This window comes from Tamandua tetradactyla, chromosome 23, assembly GCF_023851605.1.
Source record: "Tamandua tetradactyla isolate mTamTet1 chromosome 23, mTamTet1.pri, whole genome shotgun sequence".
NCBI lineage: Eukaryota > Metazoa > Chordata > Mammalia > Pilosa > Myrmecophagidae > Tamandua > Tamandua tetradactyla.
Genome location: NC_135349.1, coordinates 42,192,804 through 42,210,058, shown reverse-complemented (window position 1 = coordinate 42,210,058; position 17,255 = coordinate 42,192,804). Strand labels below are relative to the sequence as shown.

General features: G+C 38.8%; 1 protein-coding gene across 4 annotated transcripts in view; it reads right to left on the bottom strand.

Moving 5' to 3' along the window:
• PARN (poly(A)-specific ribonuclease) overlaps positions 1-17,255 on the bottom strand; it is a 226,455-nt gene extending 209,200 nt beyond the window's left edge. The window contains exons 1-6 of one of the 4 annotated variants that reach the window (XM_077141739.1): positions 17,057-17,255; positions 16,657-16,734; positions 15,345-15,424; positions 14,776-14,843; positions 14,607-14,688; positions 8,948-9,008 (exon numbers count right to left, since the gene is read on the bottom strand). In XM_077141739.1, the coding sequence (XP_076997854.1) occupies positions 8,948-9,008; positions 14,607-14,688; positions 14,776-14,843; positions 15,345-15,424; positions 16,657-16,734; positions 17,057-17,075 (388 nt within the window). In that variant the 5' untranslated portion in view covers positions 17,076-17,255. The remainder of the gene's footprint in view (positions 1-8,947; positions 9,009-14,606; positions 14,689-14,775; positions 14,844-15,344; positions 15,425-16,656; positions 16,735-17,056) is intronic. The other 3 variants (XM_077141740.1, XM_077141737.1, XM_077141738.1) reach the window with 3 other exon arrangements.

The following is a 17,255-nucleotide window of genomic DNA, read 5'->3' as shown; positions in this document are numbered from 1 at the left end:
AAATACATGCTTTGACTAGTTGCAGAATTGAGGACTATAATGGTTAAGTATTTCTTCCTTGGTTTGTTATGAATATGTTTGGTACATATACACAAAGCAAATATCTTTGTTTTCTTCTCCATCTTATTCCTTTATCATATAACATAAGTTATATTATGTCATATTTAAGAATGAATATTACCCAAGGACTTGCATACTCTTCCTGGGAAAGGGCTAGTGCATTTCCAGTTGTACACTGGACAGCTGAATTATGTTAGGTGAAAATACTATTGCATTACTGTCTTTATTAAGAGATTAAGTATGGTTCAAGGAGATGTGTACAGGTGCCAAGTCGACATGAGGTGGATTGTGAAGAGTGATTTCATGTGTCCACCTGACTAGGTTATGGTGTCCAGTTGTTTGGTCAAGTTAGCACTGGCGTGATTGCTACTGTGAGGGTATTTCGTGGATTTAAATCATGAGTCACTTGATTGTGTCTATGGCTGAGTACTTCTATAATTAACAAAGGTGACTGCTTTCAGCAACGTAAGGAATTTCATCCAATCAGTTGTAAATAAGAGTGATTTTTGAGGGAGAAATGGAACTTGATGATATATTGGAGGTAAGGGAAAACACAAGGGCAGAATAAATAATGACACACAGCTATTTGGTTTAAGCAATTGGGAAGATAGTAGAGCCATTTACTGAGGTGGGGAAAACGGAAAAGAATAGGTTTAGAGCCAAGTGCGGAAATCAAAGCTACTTTCTGGACATATTAAATCATCCAAGGGTACGTATATATTAAGTTTTGTACATTTACACCTATAGCTCAGGGGAAAGGTGTTGAGATATAAATTTACGTATCATCAGGATATGAGTGATATTAAAAGATATGGGACACTTCTCTCTTAAGCCAACTCGGCAGATGAACTCACCGTTCTACCCCACTACATGGGACATGACTCCCAGGGATGTAAACCTCCCTGGCAACGTGGGACAGAACTCCCGGGGATGAGCCAAGACCTTGCCTTGTGGGACTGAGAAAGCCTTCTGAACCAAAAGAGGGAAAAGAGAAATGAGACAAATTAAAGTTTCAGTGCCTAAGAGATTTCAAACAGAGCTGAGAGGTCATTCTGGAGGTTATTCTGATGCATTCTATAGATGCATTTTTAGCTTATGGTGCTTTAGAGCAGCTTGAACGAAGTACCTGAACTGTTGAACTGTATTCCAGTAGCCCTGATTATTGAAGACAACTGTACAACTATATGGCTTTTACAATGTGACGTGTGGTTGTGAAAACCTTATGGCTGATGCTCCCTTTAACCAAGGTATGAACAGATGAGTGAAAACATAAGGACAAAAAATAAGTAAATAATGGGGGGGATAAGCAATAAAAAAATAATTGCATAGATTGTAATACTAGTGGTCAATGAGGGAGGGATAAAGGGTATGATAAATGTGGGATTTTTCTTTTCTGTTTTACTTCTTTTTCTGGAGTAACGCAAATGTTCTAAAAATGATCATGGTGATGAATACACAACTATGTGATGATATTGTGAGCCACTGATTGCATACTTTGGATGGACTGTATGGTATGTGACGATATCTCAATAAAAACATTTTTAAAAAAAAGATATGGAGCACTAACTTTGTATAAAGGTGATTAGAAAATCACCATTTGGCAAAAATAATAATTGCCTCAAGCAAGAATCATCAATGGATGCTAAAATGAATGGGTGAAAAACTGACTGAAGCTGACATCACCAGTAACGGGACAAACTGACATGTGCCTCCTGATAATAAGGACTGAGAAGGGGACACACTCACTTCTGTGATATCCACACCAAAAATGAATAAATGTGTTTGCATCTGTTTGTGCAAACATCAGACAAGTTCAAATTGAGGGGTACTATGCAGAATAACTGACCTCCATTATCCAGTAATATCAAGATATTAAAAAATCAAGCCAGTTTAAAAACCTGTTCTGGATTTAAAGAGTAAAGAAATATGACAACTAAATGCAATATATGATACTGGATTGACTCCAGACCAGGGGAAAATATTTTTTCTTTTGCTATAAATGACAAAACTCACATAAGGTCTGTAAATCAGACAACAGTACTGTGGCAATGTTAATTTCCTAATTTGGGTCACTCCACATGGTTACATAAAAGAACATTCTTATTTTTAGGAAATACACATTAAAGGAGTATATATTTGCAACTTTCTCTAAAATGATTCAGGAAAAAAATTATGTGATATTGGTGTATAAAGAGAGAAAGAAGGTGGCAAAACAAATGCAGTACAATATTAACATTTGGGGTACTGGAAAAAAGGTACACAGGAATTCTTTGTGGTATTATTCTGCAACGTTTCTCTAAGTCTGAAATTATTTCAGAATAAAAGGTTAACAAAAGAAATAATAAAGCCATGGAATGTCTGAGACCAACTAGGGGAAGTAATATAAGAAGCTAGCTATATGAGAAAGAGCAAATCAGAATACTGGGGAGTCAAAAGAAAGGTAGAGACAGACCCCTATCTCACACTCAAAAGGGACCGAAGACCTAAATATAAGAGCTAAAACTATAAAACTCTTAGGAAAAAAACACGGAAAAAGCATCAGGAACTTGTATTAGGCAACGGATTCTTGGACTTTATACCAAAAGTGTGAGTAATAGCAGAAAAATTAGACAAATTAGACTTTATCAAAAGTAAAAGCTTTTGTGCATTGGAGGACATTATCAAGAAAGTGAAAAGACAATCTAAAGAATGGGAGAATATAGTTGCAAATTCTGCTGGTGTGAAACTGTTGTGTACCCCAGAAAAGCCATGTTCTTTAATCCTCATCCAACATTTTTGGGTGGGATCTTTTTGATTATATTGTTTTCATGAAGATTTGACACCAACTGTAGGTAGAACCTTTTGATCAGGTGGTTTCCATGGAGACGAGTCTCTGCCCATTCAAGGCGGGGTCGCTTATTAGAGTTTTTTAAGAGGAAACCATTTTAGAAAAAGCTTCAGACTCAACACAGAGATACATTGAGAGATGCAGAAAGAAAATGTCCCCAGGGAAGCTGTGGGAAACCTGAAGCTGGGAAAGAAGGCTAGCAGACATCGCCATGTGCCTTCCCAGCTGACAGAAAAACCCCAAAAGTCATCAGCTCTCTCCTGAGTCAAGGTATCTTTCTCTGGTTGCCTTGGTTTGGACATTGTTATGTCCTTAGAACTGTAAAGTTGTAACTCAATAAATTCCCTTTATAAAACCCAACCCATTTCTGGAATATTGCAATCCAGCAGCATTGACAAATCAAAACACAAATCATATAGTCGATAAGGGTTTAATATCCAGAATATATAAATAACTGCTACAATTCAACAACAAAAAGCCAACTTAATTTTTAAAATGGGCAAATGACTTAAACTGACATTTCTCCAAAGAAGCTATACAACTGGCCAAAAAGCACATGAAAAAAGTGTTCAACATCATAAACCAGAATAAGATATCACTTCGTACCCACTAAGATGGCTATTACTAAAAAAAAAAAAAAAAAGAAAGAAAAATACGAGTTTTGGTGAGGATGTGGAGAAATTGGAATTTTCATACACTGTTGGTGGGAATGTAAAATGATGTAGCCACTGCGGAAAACAGTTTGGCCATTCCTCAAAAAGTCAAACGCAGAATTTGTTATATGACTCAGCAACTCTACTCCTAGTTACAGACCCTACAGAATTTAAAAGTGGGTTCAAAAAGACACTTAATAGATCAATTTTCATAGCAGCATTATTCATTATCACTAAAAGGTGTAAGCATTCAAGTGTCCATTCACAGATGAATGGATAAACAAAATGTGTATATATATATATATATATATATATATATATATATATATACAGTGCAATATTATTCAGTCATAAAAAGGTATGAATTTCTGACACCTGCTACATACAACACGGAAGAACCTTGAAAACATTATACTGAATGAAATAAGTCAGTCACAAAAGGACAAACATTGTCTGACTCCTCATATATGAAATATATAGAATAAGCAAACACATAGAAAGTAGATTAGAGGTTACCAGGGGCTGGGAGAGGAAGGGAGGAATGGAGAGTTATCACCTAACGGATACAGAAGTTCCATTTTAGGTGATGAAAAAATCTTGGTAATGGATCGTGGTGAGGGTGGTCAAACAACTGTGAATGTAATTAATGCCACTAAAAGATACACTTAAAAATGGTTAAAATGACCAAATGCTTGTATATGTTTTTCATAAATATATAATACATACACACACACACACACACACACACACACACACACACACATATATATAAAACATCACAATAAAAACAAGTAAACTTCAGAAAGCGAGGCAGGAGGAAAACGAGGGAACTGAAGTATTCTAGAAACAGGAGGACAGCATTTGAGGCAGGACAGAGTAACCAACCAGGTCAAATGCTGTCAAAAGGTGGCGTGAGATCAGGACAAAGAGGTGCCCGCAGGCATCAGTAACAGACATACCACTGGAGTGTCAGTGCAGGTGTGCTGAAGGTAGCCCAGGAATGGGGTCAAGAGAAAACTGCAGATGAAGAAGAAACAGTAAAAGCAAGACTTGTTCAAGATGCTTTGCTCTTAGTGGGTGCCTCAGGGAGCAGAAAGAGGAAGCAATGTGGAATAAATGGAGAGGTTTGTTTGGTTTGAGTTATTTTATGACAGGGATAGTACTGCAGGCGAGCTCAACCTTTGTGTGCCACAGATCCCTCTAACAGCCTGGTGAAGCTTACAGAGCCCTTAACAGAATACTGATTCTAAATCCACAAAATAAAATATACAAGATTATAAAGGAAGCCAATTACATTAAAATAGTTATAAATGGGTGGGCCGTGGTGGCTCAGCAGGCAGAGCTCTCCCCTGCCAAGCTGGAGACCCAGGTTCAATTCCCAGTGCCTGCCCATGATAAATAAATAAATAAATAAATGCCATGAGGGGACAACAAAGTACTTTAAATGGAAAGTGACATGATCAGATTTCCATAAATAAAAAAAAGTTATAAAAGCATTTTTTTAATCTGTGATATAGCAATATAGAATATCAGCTTTTTCTTGGCTAACAAAATAGCAACATCAAGCTGCAGCTACTATAATGATAATTTCAAAGTACTGATGAACATAAATAATGTACAAGATATCTGTAACAGCTGAAATGTAATCTAAAGATTCCAGAGATTCTTATTGATGATAACATCCCAGATACTGCTAACCCTACTGCAGTTGTTCCCTATGTTCATAATGAAAGAAACTGCTGAATTTCAGTCCAAATTTAGTGCAAATATAAACTTAAATTTCTTACCCTCCAAGTTTGCACACTCCTGATTTCTATCTAGGGGAAGAATGGGGAAGTCCATGGACCTTGGTTAAAAAGCTCAATACTTAAAGGAAGTTTATGAAGGTTGATGGGAATGATCCACTAGAGAAGGGAAAATAAAAACTCAGGAGACATAAGGGTGAACCACACATCCTAGTGCTTGATAAGGAGACACAGATTAGCCTTTGACAGGTTGACAGGTACCAGGGCTCTTCTTCCAGCATTAAGGAGAGAAAAAGAGCTGAGCCCCAGGCTTAGGGTAAACCTGCGGATCTGACAGTGAAAATATGAAGCCGTTCTTCTCTGATGGCTTCTATTTTCATCAAGACTTGGTCTTCAGCTAGGGTAGAAGGTTTGAAGAAAAAGGTGATAAAAATATACCCATCTTAGAGAGTTGGAAAGGGAATTTCCAGGTCAGAAATGTATGATTTCTGAGCACAATTGACTGCTTATTTGAAGTTTGTGGCCATAAATTTAAAGTGACAAATTAGTTTAGGATTGCCATGTTTTCCCGCAGTGTTCAGAAACCCAGAAATAGAAACAGCAGATGGTTCATATGCCAGTTTGAAACTGTCGTATGCCCGAGAAAAGCCATGCTCTTTAATACTCATTAAATACTGCTGGGTGGGACCTTTGTGATTGTTTCCAGGGGGATGTGACCCACCCAATTGTGGGTGGTATCTTTTGATACGATGGTTGTCACAGAGATATGTCTCTACCCATTCAAGGTCGGGTTGCTTACTGGAGCCCTTAAGATGTAACCATTTTGGAAAAAGCTTTAGCAATGACAAAGCCCACAAAGCCAGAAACCTCTGGAGACCCTAGGGAAGCCATACGAAACGAGAAGAGAAAGCTAGCAGACGCTGCCATGTGTTTTAGACACACAGGCCTTTCCTGACTCAAGGCATCTTTCCCTGGATGCCTTAGTTTGACATTTTCACAGCCTTAGAACTGTAAACTTAAAACTTAATAAACACCCTTTTTCAAAGCAGCTCCATTTCTGGTATATTGCATTCTGGTAGCTTAACAAACTAAAACAGTATTTTCACCAGGGCTGGGACTTTGCTAGGCAAGAACAACAGAAGGAGGAAGAGGTAAGGGATGTAAGGGAGATAATAATGGAGCATGTGGATGAGGAGGAAAGAAGATGGGAGAAAGAAAGGTAACAAACAGTGAAAAAGGAGTGGAGGTCAATATATTGCTGAAGTGAGGTACTAGAAAGAATAAGGATGGAAGGTAGTACTCTTAAAAAAAGAAATGTGGGAAATGGGTGCCATTTTTGATGATAAGAGCCATGATGTTACCACAAGTATAAATGACTAAGGGAATTCATACTTATACCACCTGAGCCAAAGCCAAGGCGGTCAGTGAACCTGGGGCCAGGCCCATGAAGTCACCAAAAAAGAGGGGTGTGGAGTCCAGATGACATAGCACTGAGAAGAACTGGGGCTCTTAAAGAGGAGACAATTCAGTAACTTGAATGTGACACTAGGAAATAAGGAGGATGCTCACCACTCGGCCAGAGATACAAAAAAGTTGACAAGTAAAACCACTTGCATTTGAGGGCCACAGACAGACATATAAGAAGAGGAGCCACTTGGTTCCACGTCAAACAAGGAAAGTCAAAGGAACTTCAGAGAAGATGTTCAGAACAAAAGGTTGTGGCAATCATGAAGCCTGACTGGAAGGATTTGGCAAGGAAGGCCGAGGTCACATTTAGAGAATATCAACAACAGTATGGGGATAAAAGTCTTGGTAATAACGGACAGCCTGAGGGTCCTGATTCTGTTGGTGACTACAACATTTGTACTGGTTTGAAACTATCGCGTACCCGGAAAAGCCATGTTCTTTAATCCGCATTCAATACTGCTGACTGGGATCTTTTTGATTAAGGTGTTTCCATGGAGGTATGACCCACCCAATTGTGGCTGGGAGTTTTAGATTAGGTGGTTTCCATGGAGATACATCTCCACCCATTCTAGGTGGGGTTGTTTACTGGAGTCCTTTAAGAGGGAACCATTCTGGAAAGAGTGGACAGAGCTCACACAGCCAGACCTTTGAAGATGAAGAAGGGAAATGTCCCCTGGAGAACCTCATGAAACAATGAATCTGGAGAGAAAGCTATCAGACATTGCCACGTGCCTTCCCAGTTGACAGAGGTGTCCAGAAAGCAAAGACACCATCAGACATCAGCCACATGCCTCCCAGCTGACAGAGGCGTTCCAGATGGGATCAGTCTTTCTTGACTGAAGGTAACCTCTTGGTGCCTTAATTTGGACATTTTCACAGCCTGAGTACTGTAAACTTGCAACTTAATAAGTTTCTTTTTTAAAGGGCATTCCATTTCTGATATATTACATTCTGGCAGCTTTAGCAAAGCAAAACAACATTCAAACATCTATCTATAAAACAGTAAGAATGAGGTATGTTCCTATTTGGCTGTTATTCTTCTTTTATGAAAGTAAAACCAGCAGGCTGGAAACTACATCCACATGAGTACTGGCTAGATTTCTGCACTTATTTCAATACACTACTCTAAACAGATTTGGAACTTTTACTATTTTAAAATGGCTTTCAAAGTCAAGAATGAGCCTAAGTGCAAAAAAATACTTTATAATACCAAAACTGCGTTTCCTAGGTGATTCACCTACTATATTTAGCAGTTTGCCTCCATTTTTCTTCATATTTTCCAAAAATGAAATTCAGCAATAAGAAGTAAGAGGCAGCACCACTGAAGCAATTATAAAACAATGTGATATGGGTTCTAAAGGCTTCCCAAGGAGATCATGCTGAGGTGAGGAAAATTCATTTGAAGTCTACGTTCTAGGACATTTGTTTAGAAAAATCTCCTTCCTCACCTCACTCAATAATTCTACAGCCACCATGGAAAATACAACAATTTATGGATATAATTAAGTTAAAAGTAGCTACTGAAAATATGTATGTAAAAAAAAGTAGCTAATGACTGTATAGCAATACATGCTTAATACCACTGGAAAAACAGGAGGCTTTTGCACACACCTTTAGGAAATAAATGAATGGAGGTCAGACAACCATTCCGGTATGCTTTAATGTCCACTACCCATCCACTAATTCATTCATCAAATATTCGAGAGGGTATCTCCCTGATACGTAACAGGAATCATGCCAGGCACTGGGATAGGAAAATGAAAGTAACACAGTCCCTTTTCTCGGGGGCTCAAGTCAGTCATTGTGATTGTACAGACTATGGAGGCTTTTTGCTCCCATGAGAAACCATTTCCAACTTTAAAACAAGCACCAATTGGAAAGCGGGGTTTCGTTATAGTATGACTGGAATACAGCTACTTTTTAAACCACCACTTGCTACGCTGAAAGAAAAGAGAAAGGAATTCCCCACAGGTGAGTCAATTAGGTACCTAAGTCATACCAGCAGCAGGAGAAACTACATTCAATGGGTTAAGAGAGTTTGACAAGTCCTAAGGCTACATAAGATACACTGGCACTCTGAGAGTCTCTCTTTATCAGATAGCTGGCACAAAATTATAAGTTTCAAAGAAATCCAGATTTACTGCCCATGGACATTTTAAATCTTTACAAACTCTAAAGAAAAGTCATAATCTTACCATTGCGAAAAACTTTATTAAAATCAAATCCTTGGCTTGCTAGAAAGTCAATGCTTGAGCTCTGAAACAAGAGTAAACAAAACATATATTTTTGGTGTTGTTAACAGAAGCAGAGGAGTACCTCAGACAAGAAAACAAAAACAGGGAACCTGTGCACCAAAAATCAGAAGACAAGGGATTTCTACTCCAAGGCTGCTAAATAATTCACTATTTTACTTAAAATATCTAGACTCCTCTCCTTTTATAAAACTTTTAGCTAATAAAACAAAAACCTTTTTTTACAATATTTAAGAAAAATCCACACTGTAAATAGATATGCTCCCAATAGGCAGAAAAAAACTCTCCTGATTGCTATATTCACTAGGAGACTTCAAAAAGAAATATTTAGGGTGGTGCAATGGTGAGCTGGAGACCTGGCTTCGAATCCCAAAGCCCACCCATACAAAAAAAAAAAAAGAAAGAAAGAAATATTTATTTATATTATCTCATTCCAGACATTGATATGCACTTTAGATTTCAAAAACCCCGAATCTTAACTGGATGTTTTTACATTCAAGATCAAAAGAGAGAAGTTCCCAAAAAAAGGCTGTTGCCAGTTTGAAAGTGTTATATACCCCAGAAAAGCTGTGTTTTGATCCTGGTTCACTCTTGTGGGAATAGCCATTTCTTTTAATACTGATTCAATACTGTAGGTTGGAAACTTTTGACTAGATTATCTCCACAGAGATGTGGCATGCCCAATTGTGGGTGTGACCTTTGATTAGATGGAGATGTGACTCTACCCATTCCAGGTGGGTCTTGATTGGTTTACTGGAATCCTTTAAAAGAGGAAACATTTTAGAGAGAGTCAGAAATGACAGCGTCTACACAAAGTGCCAACAAAAACTTCAAAACAGAGCTGACACAGATACCAACACTTGGAGAACAGACACAAAGATGTCTGGATATGGTTGGAGCCCAACAGACTGCCGTGAAATGTTAAGCAAGCCAGAACCTAGAGAGAGCCAAGGGAAGCCAAAGTCAGCCCTGGAGAAGCAAAGTGAGGAAACCCCACAGGAACAGAGGCTGAAAGCAACAGAGCCCAGGAGCAAGGGACCAGCAGATGCCAGCCACGTGACTTCCCAGCTAGCAGAGGTGTTCAAGACCCATCAATCTTTCTTGAGTGAAGGTAACCTCTTGTTTGTGCCTTAATTTGGACACTTCTGCTTCCCTAGAACTGTAGACTTGTAACTTATTAAATCCCCCCTTTTAAAAGCTGTTTCAGTTCTGTAAATCATACTCAGGCAGCTTGCAAACGAACACACAAGTCTTAATAAGCAAACATATCTTTGATTTCATTAACATCTTAGGAGGAACCAAAATACTTAGAAAGATTTAAATAAAAATAGTAAGTAATTCTGAGCAGGTAATTGTGGCGCAGTGGCAGAGTTCTTGCCTGTCATGCCAGAGACCCGGGTTCAAATTTCCATGCCTGCCCAGGCCAAAAAAAAAAAAAAATGTAAGTAATACTATAGGTGGTAACCAAATATGGCAAAAATCATGAAGTTCTTACTCCAATGGACTGAAGACTTGGAAAAATTACTCCAGCTACTCTAACTTTATACTTGGATTAAGTCACAATAGCAGAAGGCTCCATACCATAATGAAGTTATTTTGGCTCCTCATAGAACTACTTCTACTGAACCATATTTTGACAACGTACCATCAGTTTAAACAGAGGGACACTGTACCACACAGTCCCATTAAACTCACTTATTCACTTGAGAAAAGTGAAGGTTGAAGACAGAGTTTTTTATATTAATTCATTTATTTATAATTCGAGGATAAATATTCTAAGTAAGGCCTCTGTTTTGGAAAAAGCTGTGCTTCTCCTGAGCTCTGGTTTGTTTTGCTCCTATGGACCACAGAACTGACTGTTTCCCTCTTTTCTTAGCTGCTAGGAAGCTCAGACACAGATAGCTGAGACATCCTTTGACACATATTTTGTGTTCTAATCATACCATAGTAATAAACTCATTTATTTTTTCTCCCAATTTTTCCTTATTTTTTAAATTTTATGTTACTAGGTAAAAATTATGTTTGTATCTTTATTAGCCAACACAAGTCCTTTTGAAACATAGTGGGATATAAAAAGACAGTATTACCACAGACAGAAAAATACAATCATGGGTACATGCAAATCATTTTCCATCATGTCCAGATTTTGTGTGGTTTAAAACAAGCTTTTCCCCTACTTCTTCCCTCTTTATCCTGTCCTGAACCAAGACCCTATGTCATCTGACTTGGGCCACCCAGTTTCTTATCTGTATGTCATGCCTGAGTGTTCTTATAATTCTGCCTGTCTCAATATTCCATCTCTGACAGAGGCACCAAACGATGAATTATGGAAAAGAATTTTTGCCCTTCTTGTCACTAGACTCCCAAACATCCTAATTCCTATTATTCCATTATAAATCCAGTCACAGATTCATCAATTCCATTTTTGAAGCTATATATATTTTCTACTCAAAGCACCCTTTGAACCAGGAAAATCTACTTATAGCTTACTTCCACTTCCTCTAATTTGTCCTAAATGTGCCATTTTTAAGATTCAAGAGATGAACAGTTATTCGGGAGGACAATTTCAGGCATCCGCTAAAATTCTCAATGTACCTGCTGTATGACTCAGCAATTACCCACCTAGGAAATCTATTCCATAAATATATTCCAAAAGATATACTGTATACATTGTTTATAATAGAGAACCATTGAAAATCCTCTAAATTTCAAAAAGGGACTGATTAAATAAGTTACATATCCACATTATGAAACGCAAAGATATTCTGTTGAGTGAAAAATGTAAGTTATATAAAATAAGAATATTATAATTCTATTTCTATTACAGAAAAAAGCTGAGATTATGTTTAAATGGTATACGTATATAAGTATACATATACATGTATACAAAAGCTAGAATAAAGGAGTGAAATGGGGAGAGACATGGCATGGGAAAGAGGGTACAAGAAAGGAAACTGATATTTTTATTCTATATGCAGCAGTAATATTTTAATTCTTCACAACCATATATGTATTATCTTCCCTGAATTCAACTATCGATGTTCAGCCAGAAAAAAAGGAAGAGAAGGAAGGGAAATGAAACAAATGTAGATATAATGCTACGCTGCTGCAGTTTCACTGCGAGTGCCTTTCCCTGCCTGTGTGCCACTCTCAGTCAGCCCATTCCTGCCTAGTGTGAGAGCAGCTTGCTGTGTACGCAGATACTTATTTTTCAAATACACTGGGTTGTTTTACCCCCAAACCCTGCAGACTTTAAGGGTGTGTGCCAGTTTGAAAGGATCATGCACCCTAGAAAAGCCATGTTTTAATCCTGATCCATCTTGTTTCTTTTAATCCCTATTCAGCACTGTAGGTCGGAAACCTGATGAGATTATCTCCACAAAGACGTGCTGTGCCCAGTGTGGGCATAAACCTTTGATAAGAGGGAGCTGTGACTCTACCCATTCCAGGTGAGTCTTGTTTAGTTGATTGGAATCCTTTAAAAGAGGAAATATTTTAGAAAAAGCTTAGCCAGGAGAACCACAGGGCCCAGGCAGCCAGAGATCTCTGGAGATAAGGAAGGAAAATGCCCCTAGGGAGCTTCATGAAACAAGAAGCCCAGAGAGAAAGCTAGCAGTTGTCACCATGTTCACCATGTGCCTTTCCAATTGAGAGAGAAACCCTGAACTTCATCAGCCTTTCTTGAGTGAAGGTAACCTCTTGTTGGTACCTTAATTTGGACAATTTCATAGCCTTGCCTTAATTTGGACATTTTCACAGCCTTAGAACTGTAAAGTTGCAACTTATTAAATTTTCCTTTTTAAAAGCCATTCCAGTGCCTGCTCATGCGAAAAAAAAAAGGCATTCCATTTCTGGTATATCGCATTCCAGGAGCTTGCAAATTACAACAGGGTGCAAAGAGCTTTTCAAAACTAATTCTAGAACCTCCCTTATAAGACACAACTCTGCTACAGACATAAAATTTTAAACAAACAAATAAACAAAAAACACCTTAAACTGGGGAGAAAAGGGTGAAAATTCAGACACATTTACCTTTTCCAAACAATTCAAAAGTTTGGGGTCTGAGTTGAAACCTTTTCTCTGTGCTTGTTTTTCCAGACTAGAGAATCCTAGCATTTGTACTGTGCCTCACAATCATAATTTCCTTACCTTTGTTTTAGATTATCAGTCTCTGGCCTGTCTTTAAGTCTATTATATCTACCTTTTTTTTTTTCTTAAAGGTAGTTGGCAACTAGAACTGCATGTTTCAGGTGTAGCCATATCATACATTTGTACAATGGGTAAAGTTTCGATCTGTTTCCTGGAATAACAGTAGTTTCGTTGGTCTTTTAAAATAGACTGTCATTCCTAAGGTACTACCATTTGCTTTTCTTTGATTACCGCTGGCCAAAACAATGGAATTTACTGTATTTTAAGTTATTCTCTCCTGTATAAATATAGTTTTCTAACAGTACCAGACTTCTAAACAGCCTACTTTCTCCCAATGAAAACCTACAAATGCTGTTTAATAAAATATATAGTACCAAGGTGATTGGTAAACAGATGTTGACTGATTGGAGGGAAAGAAGATAGCAACTATCATTTGCTAATTTAAGAAAAATGGCTGCTAAGATAAAAATTACCTTCACCTTTTCTGTTCTGCCCTAGGCACACAAGCATTTTCCTTTATTTATATCCTGCCTTATTCCAGAAAGAATATGACATGACTCAATCACTCAGAAGCCTACCTTCCAGGTTTCCTAAAGGCATTACTATACACATACATGCAATAGAAGGGAAAGATGGCAAAACTCAATGAACTAATATTGCTACTGGGACTAATACTGCTACTTCCTTAGAAGGAAGAAAAGACTAACACTTACCCTTCTTTAATCACATACCCACACACTCATACCACCTATTCACAGTCTCCTATCCCTTACAACAAATAATCAACAGGACAGAAAGGGAAACTGTCAGTTACAATAACCCTGCAGGGGATGTTCTAAGGGGAAACCATTCTCTTCTCCCTTCATTCTACCGTGGCCTATAAAGTAGACCCTCTCCTTTCCAGAGGAAATAATACTTCCTTCTACCCTTTCTTTCCTAACTTGTGAATCTAGAAGAAAGCACTGAGCATATGTGGTTTATCCCTTCTGGGTTTCCCCTTTTTGGACAGGATATAAACACACGCTGCTCTTCCAGAAAATAAAGCTCTGTACTGGCAGAGAGGTACAAGGAGAATGGGGTAAGAGGAAGCCCGCAATTCCAGGTGTGTAGGTTCAATTCAGACGTTAAGATATTAGGAATCCCAAACGGAGCCACATTACAAAGCCACATTCTCAAATTCAGCTTTATCAATAACAAATTTGATGTTCTGAACTCTATCAGCCTGATTCTTGAATCTTATTTCTCAGTTCACTTGGAAGAAAAGGGAGAGACAGGAGTGTCATTAATTTACATAACCCTAAAACTGAAGGTCCGAGAGATTCAATGACTTGCACAACGCTGACAGTGACAAAGTTAGTAGCAGAATCACATTTTAAACAGAGTTCTAATTGCACATTTTTACACCACCTCACCAGCAATTCATAAAAGAAAAAACTCAATTTAAGCAACTAACCTGACAAACAAATTTGACATCTGGTGAGGATCTGTTGAAGGGTTTCGGGAAAACGTAAAAGTTAAATGACTTCGTTATATATCTGAGGAGGACAAAAGACAAAAGGAGACTTAGGGGGTTACGTTATGCCATGTCAAAAGAATTCCCAAGACTTGTTAAAACAACGTACTTTGAATCTGCATAGTCATACTTAAATGTGCAAAGGCCAAACTGAAACAGCAAAAAGTCCATGGAATGCTGCAAAACGAAAGAAAACGTCTATCAAAATAGTGCTACATATTCATCATGAGCAACAGTATTTTCAATCAGCAGGGCTTTCCAAATCATTCAACTTGACTTTGGCAGATACTTCCAACTAGAACAGATTTATACAGATGATCTATCAGAAGCATTATTAATTTACATATATTTCTTAACCATTTTTTCCCCAACCAAGCACCTATCCGTCATCCAAGGATCATTTTAGGCCTATTGCCAAATGATTAAAGCAACATGATTACATTTCCTAGAAATCAAGCTAACATAAAAAATACTAAACCTTCCTCTCAATTTTCCAGTAACAATTACTTTTGCTGTTCTTTTAAATATCACAACACTATGGCTTCACAGCTAGGGGTGGAAAGATGTATTACATTTAAAAACCTTTAATGTACAAGTTTAATGATTATATTTCCCTATAATTCAACATTAAGAAGATCAACATGGAAAAGAAGAAAGTTTTCTAATATACCCACTTGCCTTTTTAAGTTTCTGATACCTTTCTTCTGGGGTGTCAAAACCATTTGTTAATGCAGTGACTGAAGGTCCATCACTGATTCCTAGAATTTAAGAAATAAAAGTCTTAACTTATCAATAAATGCTAATATAAACATACCAGTAAGCCATTCAATGCCTTTATAAAGTTCCTGTTCTTATGAATTAAGATTAATTAGAATGCTCCCTATCTCTTTTTTCTAAAATTAGCAAATTTAGTTTCACTGGCCACCAATCTAAACTCTGTAATGAAAAATTTAGACATGTGAATGCTTCAAGTTTAATGGGCAGTTTGGGTATCTGAGTTCACACACAATAATCACTGAAGAAAGTAACCTCTATGCTTAGACTGATTTTGTTGCTTTCAAGAGAATTAATGTACAATAGAACATCAATGAAACCTAAAGCATATTACTGCTAAAGAACCAGTCTTAGTCAACAGTTTGGATTAACATCTGGCACAATGGCAATTTCAAGGGTAAGAAAATTATTTCTGGGGCAAACACTCAACTTCCCTGGGAATAGACTACAACTCAAAATTGTATGTTTAAAATGCCACCACGAGGATGCACAGGTGGTTCAGTGGTAGAATGCTCGCCTTCCAAGCAAACCAGGGTTTGAGTCTCCAACCATGCACCCCCCCCTTCAAAAAAAAAAAAAAAACAGCATGGATTCCTTTAGAAAGAGCTGACAAGTTTTTTAAACCTTCAAAACTGGGTAGCAAAAGTGAGTATCTAGGGCGGGCAACGGTGCCTCAGTGGCAGAGTTTTCGCCTGCCATGATGGAGTCTCCGGTTCGATTCCCAGAGCCTGCCCACGTCAAAACAAACAAAAAAAAAAGTGAATATCTATACTAAAAGAAGTCAACTGTACTTCATACTTACTTCAACAATTTAAAAATTCTTTAAATGCAAAAAGAACAAGCTTCTCAATTTGTTACGACACAAGAATACTCAGACACACTCCCCCAAGATAGGCAACGAACACTTTCACTAATGCATAAAGGAATACCTTCATTCACCTGCAAAAGCCTGACTCTAATCCATAAACTTTCTAAGTATCTGTCACACCAATACTACAATCTCCACCTGCAATCCTCAGCGCAGTCACAAACCCACCCACCTCATCTCTTCTGTGCTTTTGAGACGTGTAAGAGGAAACGTTGACATTCATGCAACTAGCCCAAGGCTGCAAACTGAGCACGGTGTACGCGTTTGCGTGTCTGTTAAGAGATGTGTGGGGGGAGCCGTGGCTATGCAATGCAAGGTACTAGCCCCAAGCTTGCAAGGGAGGGATACCTGAAAATTCCCCATCGATGGCGAAGAAGTCCGCCTCTTCTATGGCCTGGTACACTTTGTGAAGATTACTCTTAAAATCTGCGGAGAAACCGAAAAGAGTCTTAGAACCGGATCCCTGGATTTCTGCCCTCGGGCTCCTCAAGGGAGAGAAAAGGACAGAGGGGCTCTGCGGGTCACAAGCCAGAGGAAGACAAGACTGAGCTAGAAGGGCCAAAGGCCCCGAGGGGTGCACGGGCCGGAGCGGGAGAAGGACCCCGGGAATGCGCGGGAATACGGGGGCAATGCACCGAGAGGCTGCATCAGCCCACGTTCCGCCAAGCAGGCCGGTCCGAGACTGGGGCCTAGCAGACCCGTGAGGGGTAACGCGGGAACGCCGGGAGGGGCACGGGCGAACACGCACTGCTCCGGATTATCTCCATTCTGCAGAGCGGCCGGAACTCCGGCCCTGCCCCGCCTCAGCCGTTCTAATCGCAGAACTTGGCTGCCGCAGCGGCGGCGGAGCAGTGGCTACGAAGGTGGAGACAGGAGCGGAGACCACAGTGCTGGCGGCGGCGACTTCCGGAAACAGCGCGCGCTGACGCGCGTCACGTGCGCCTGCG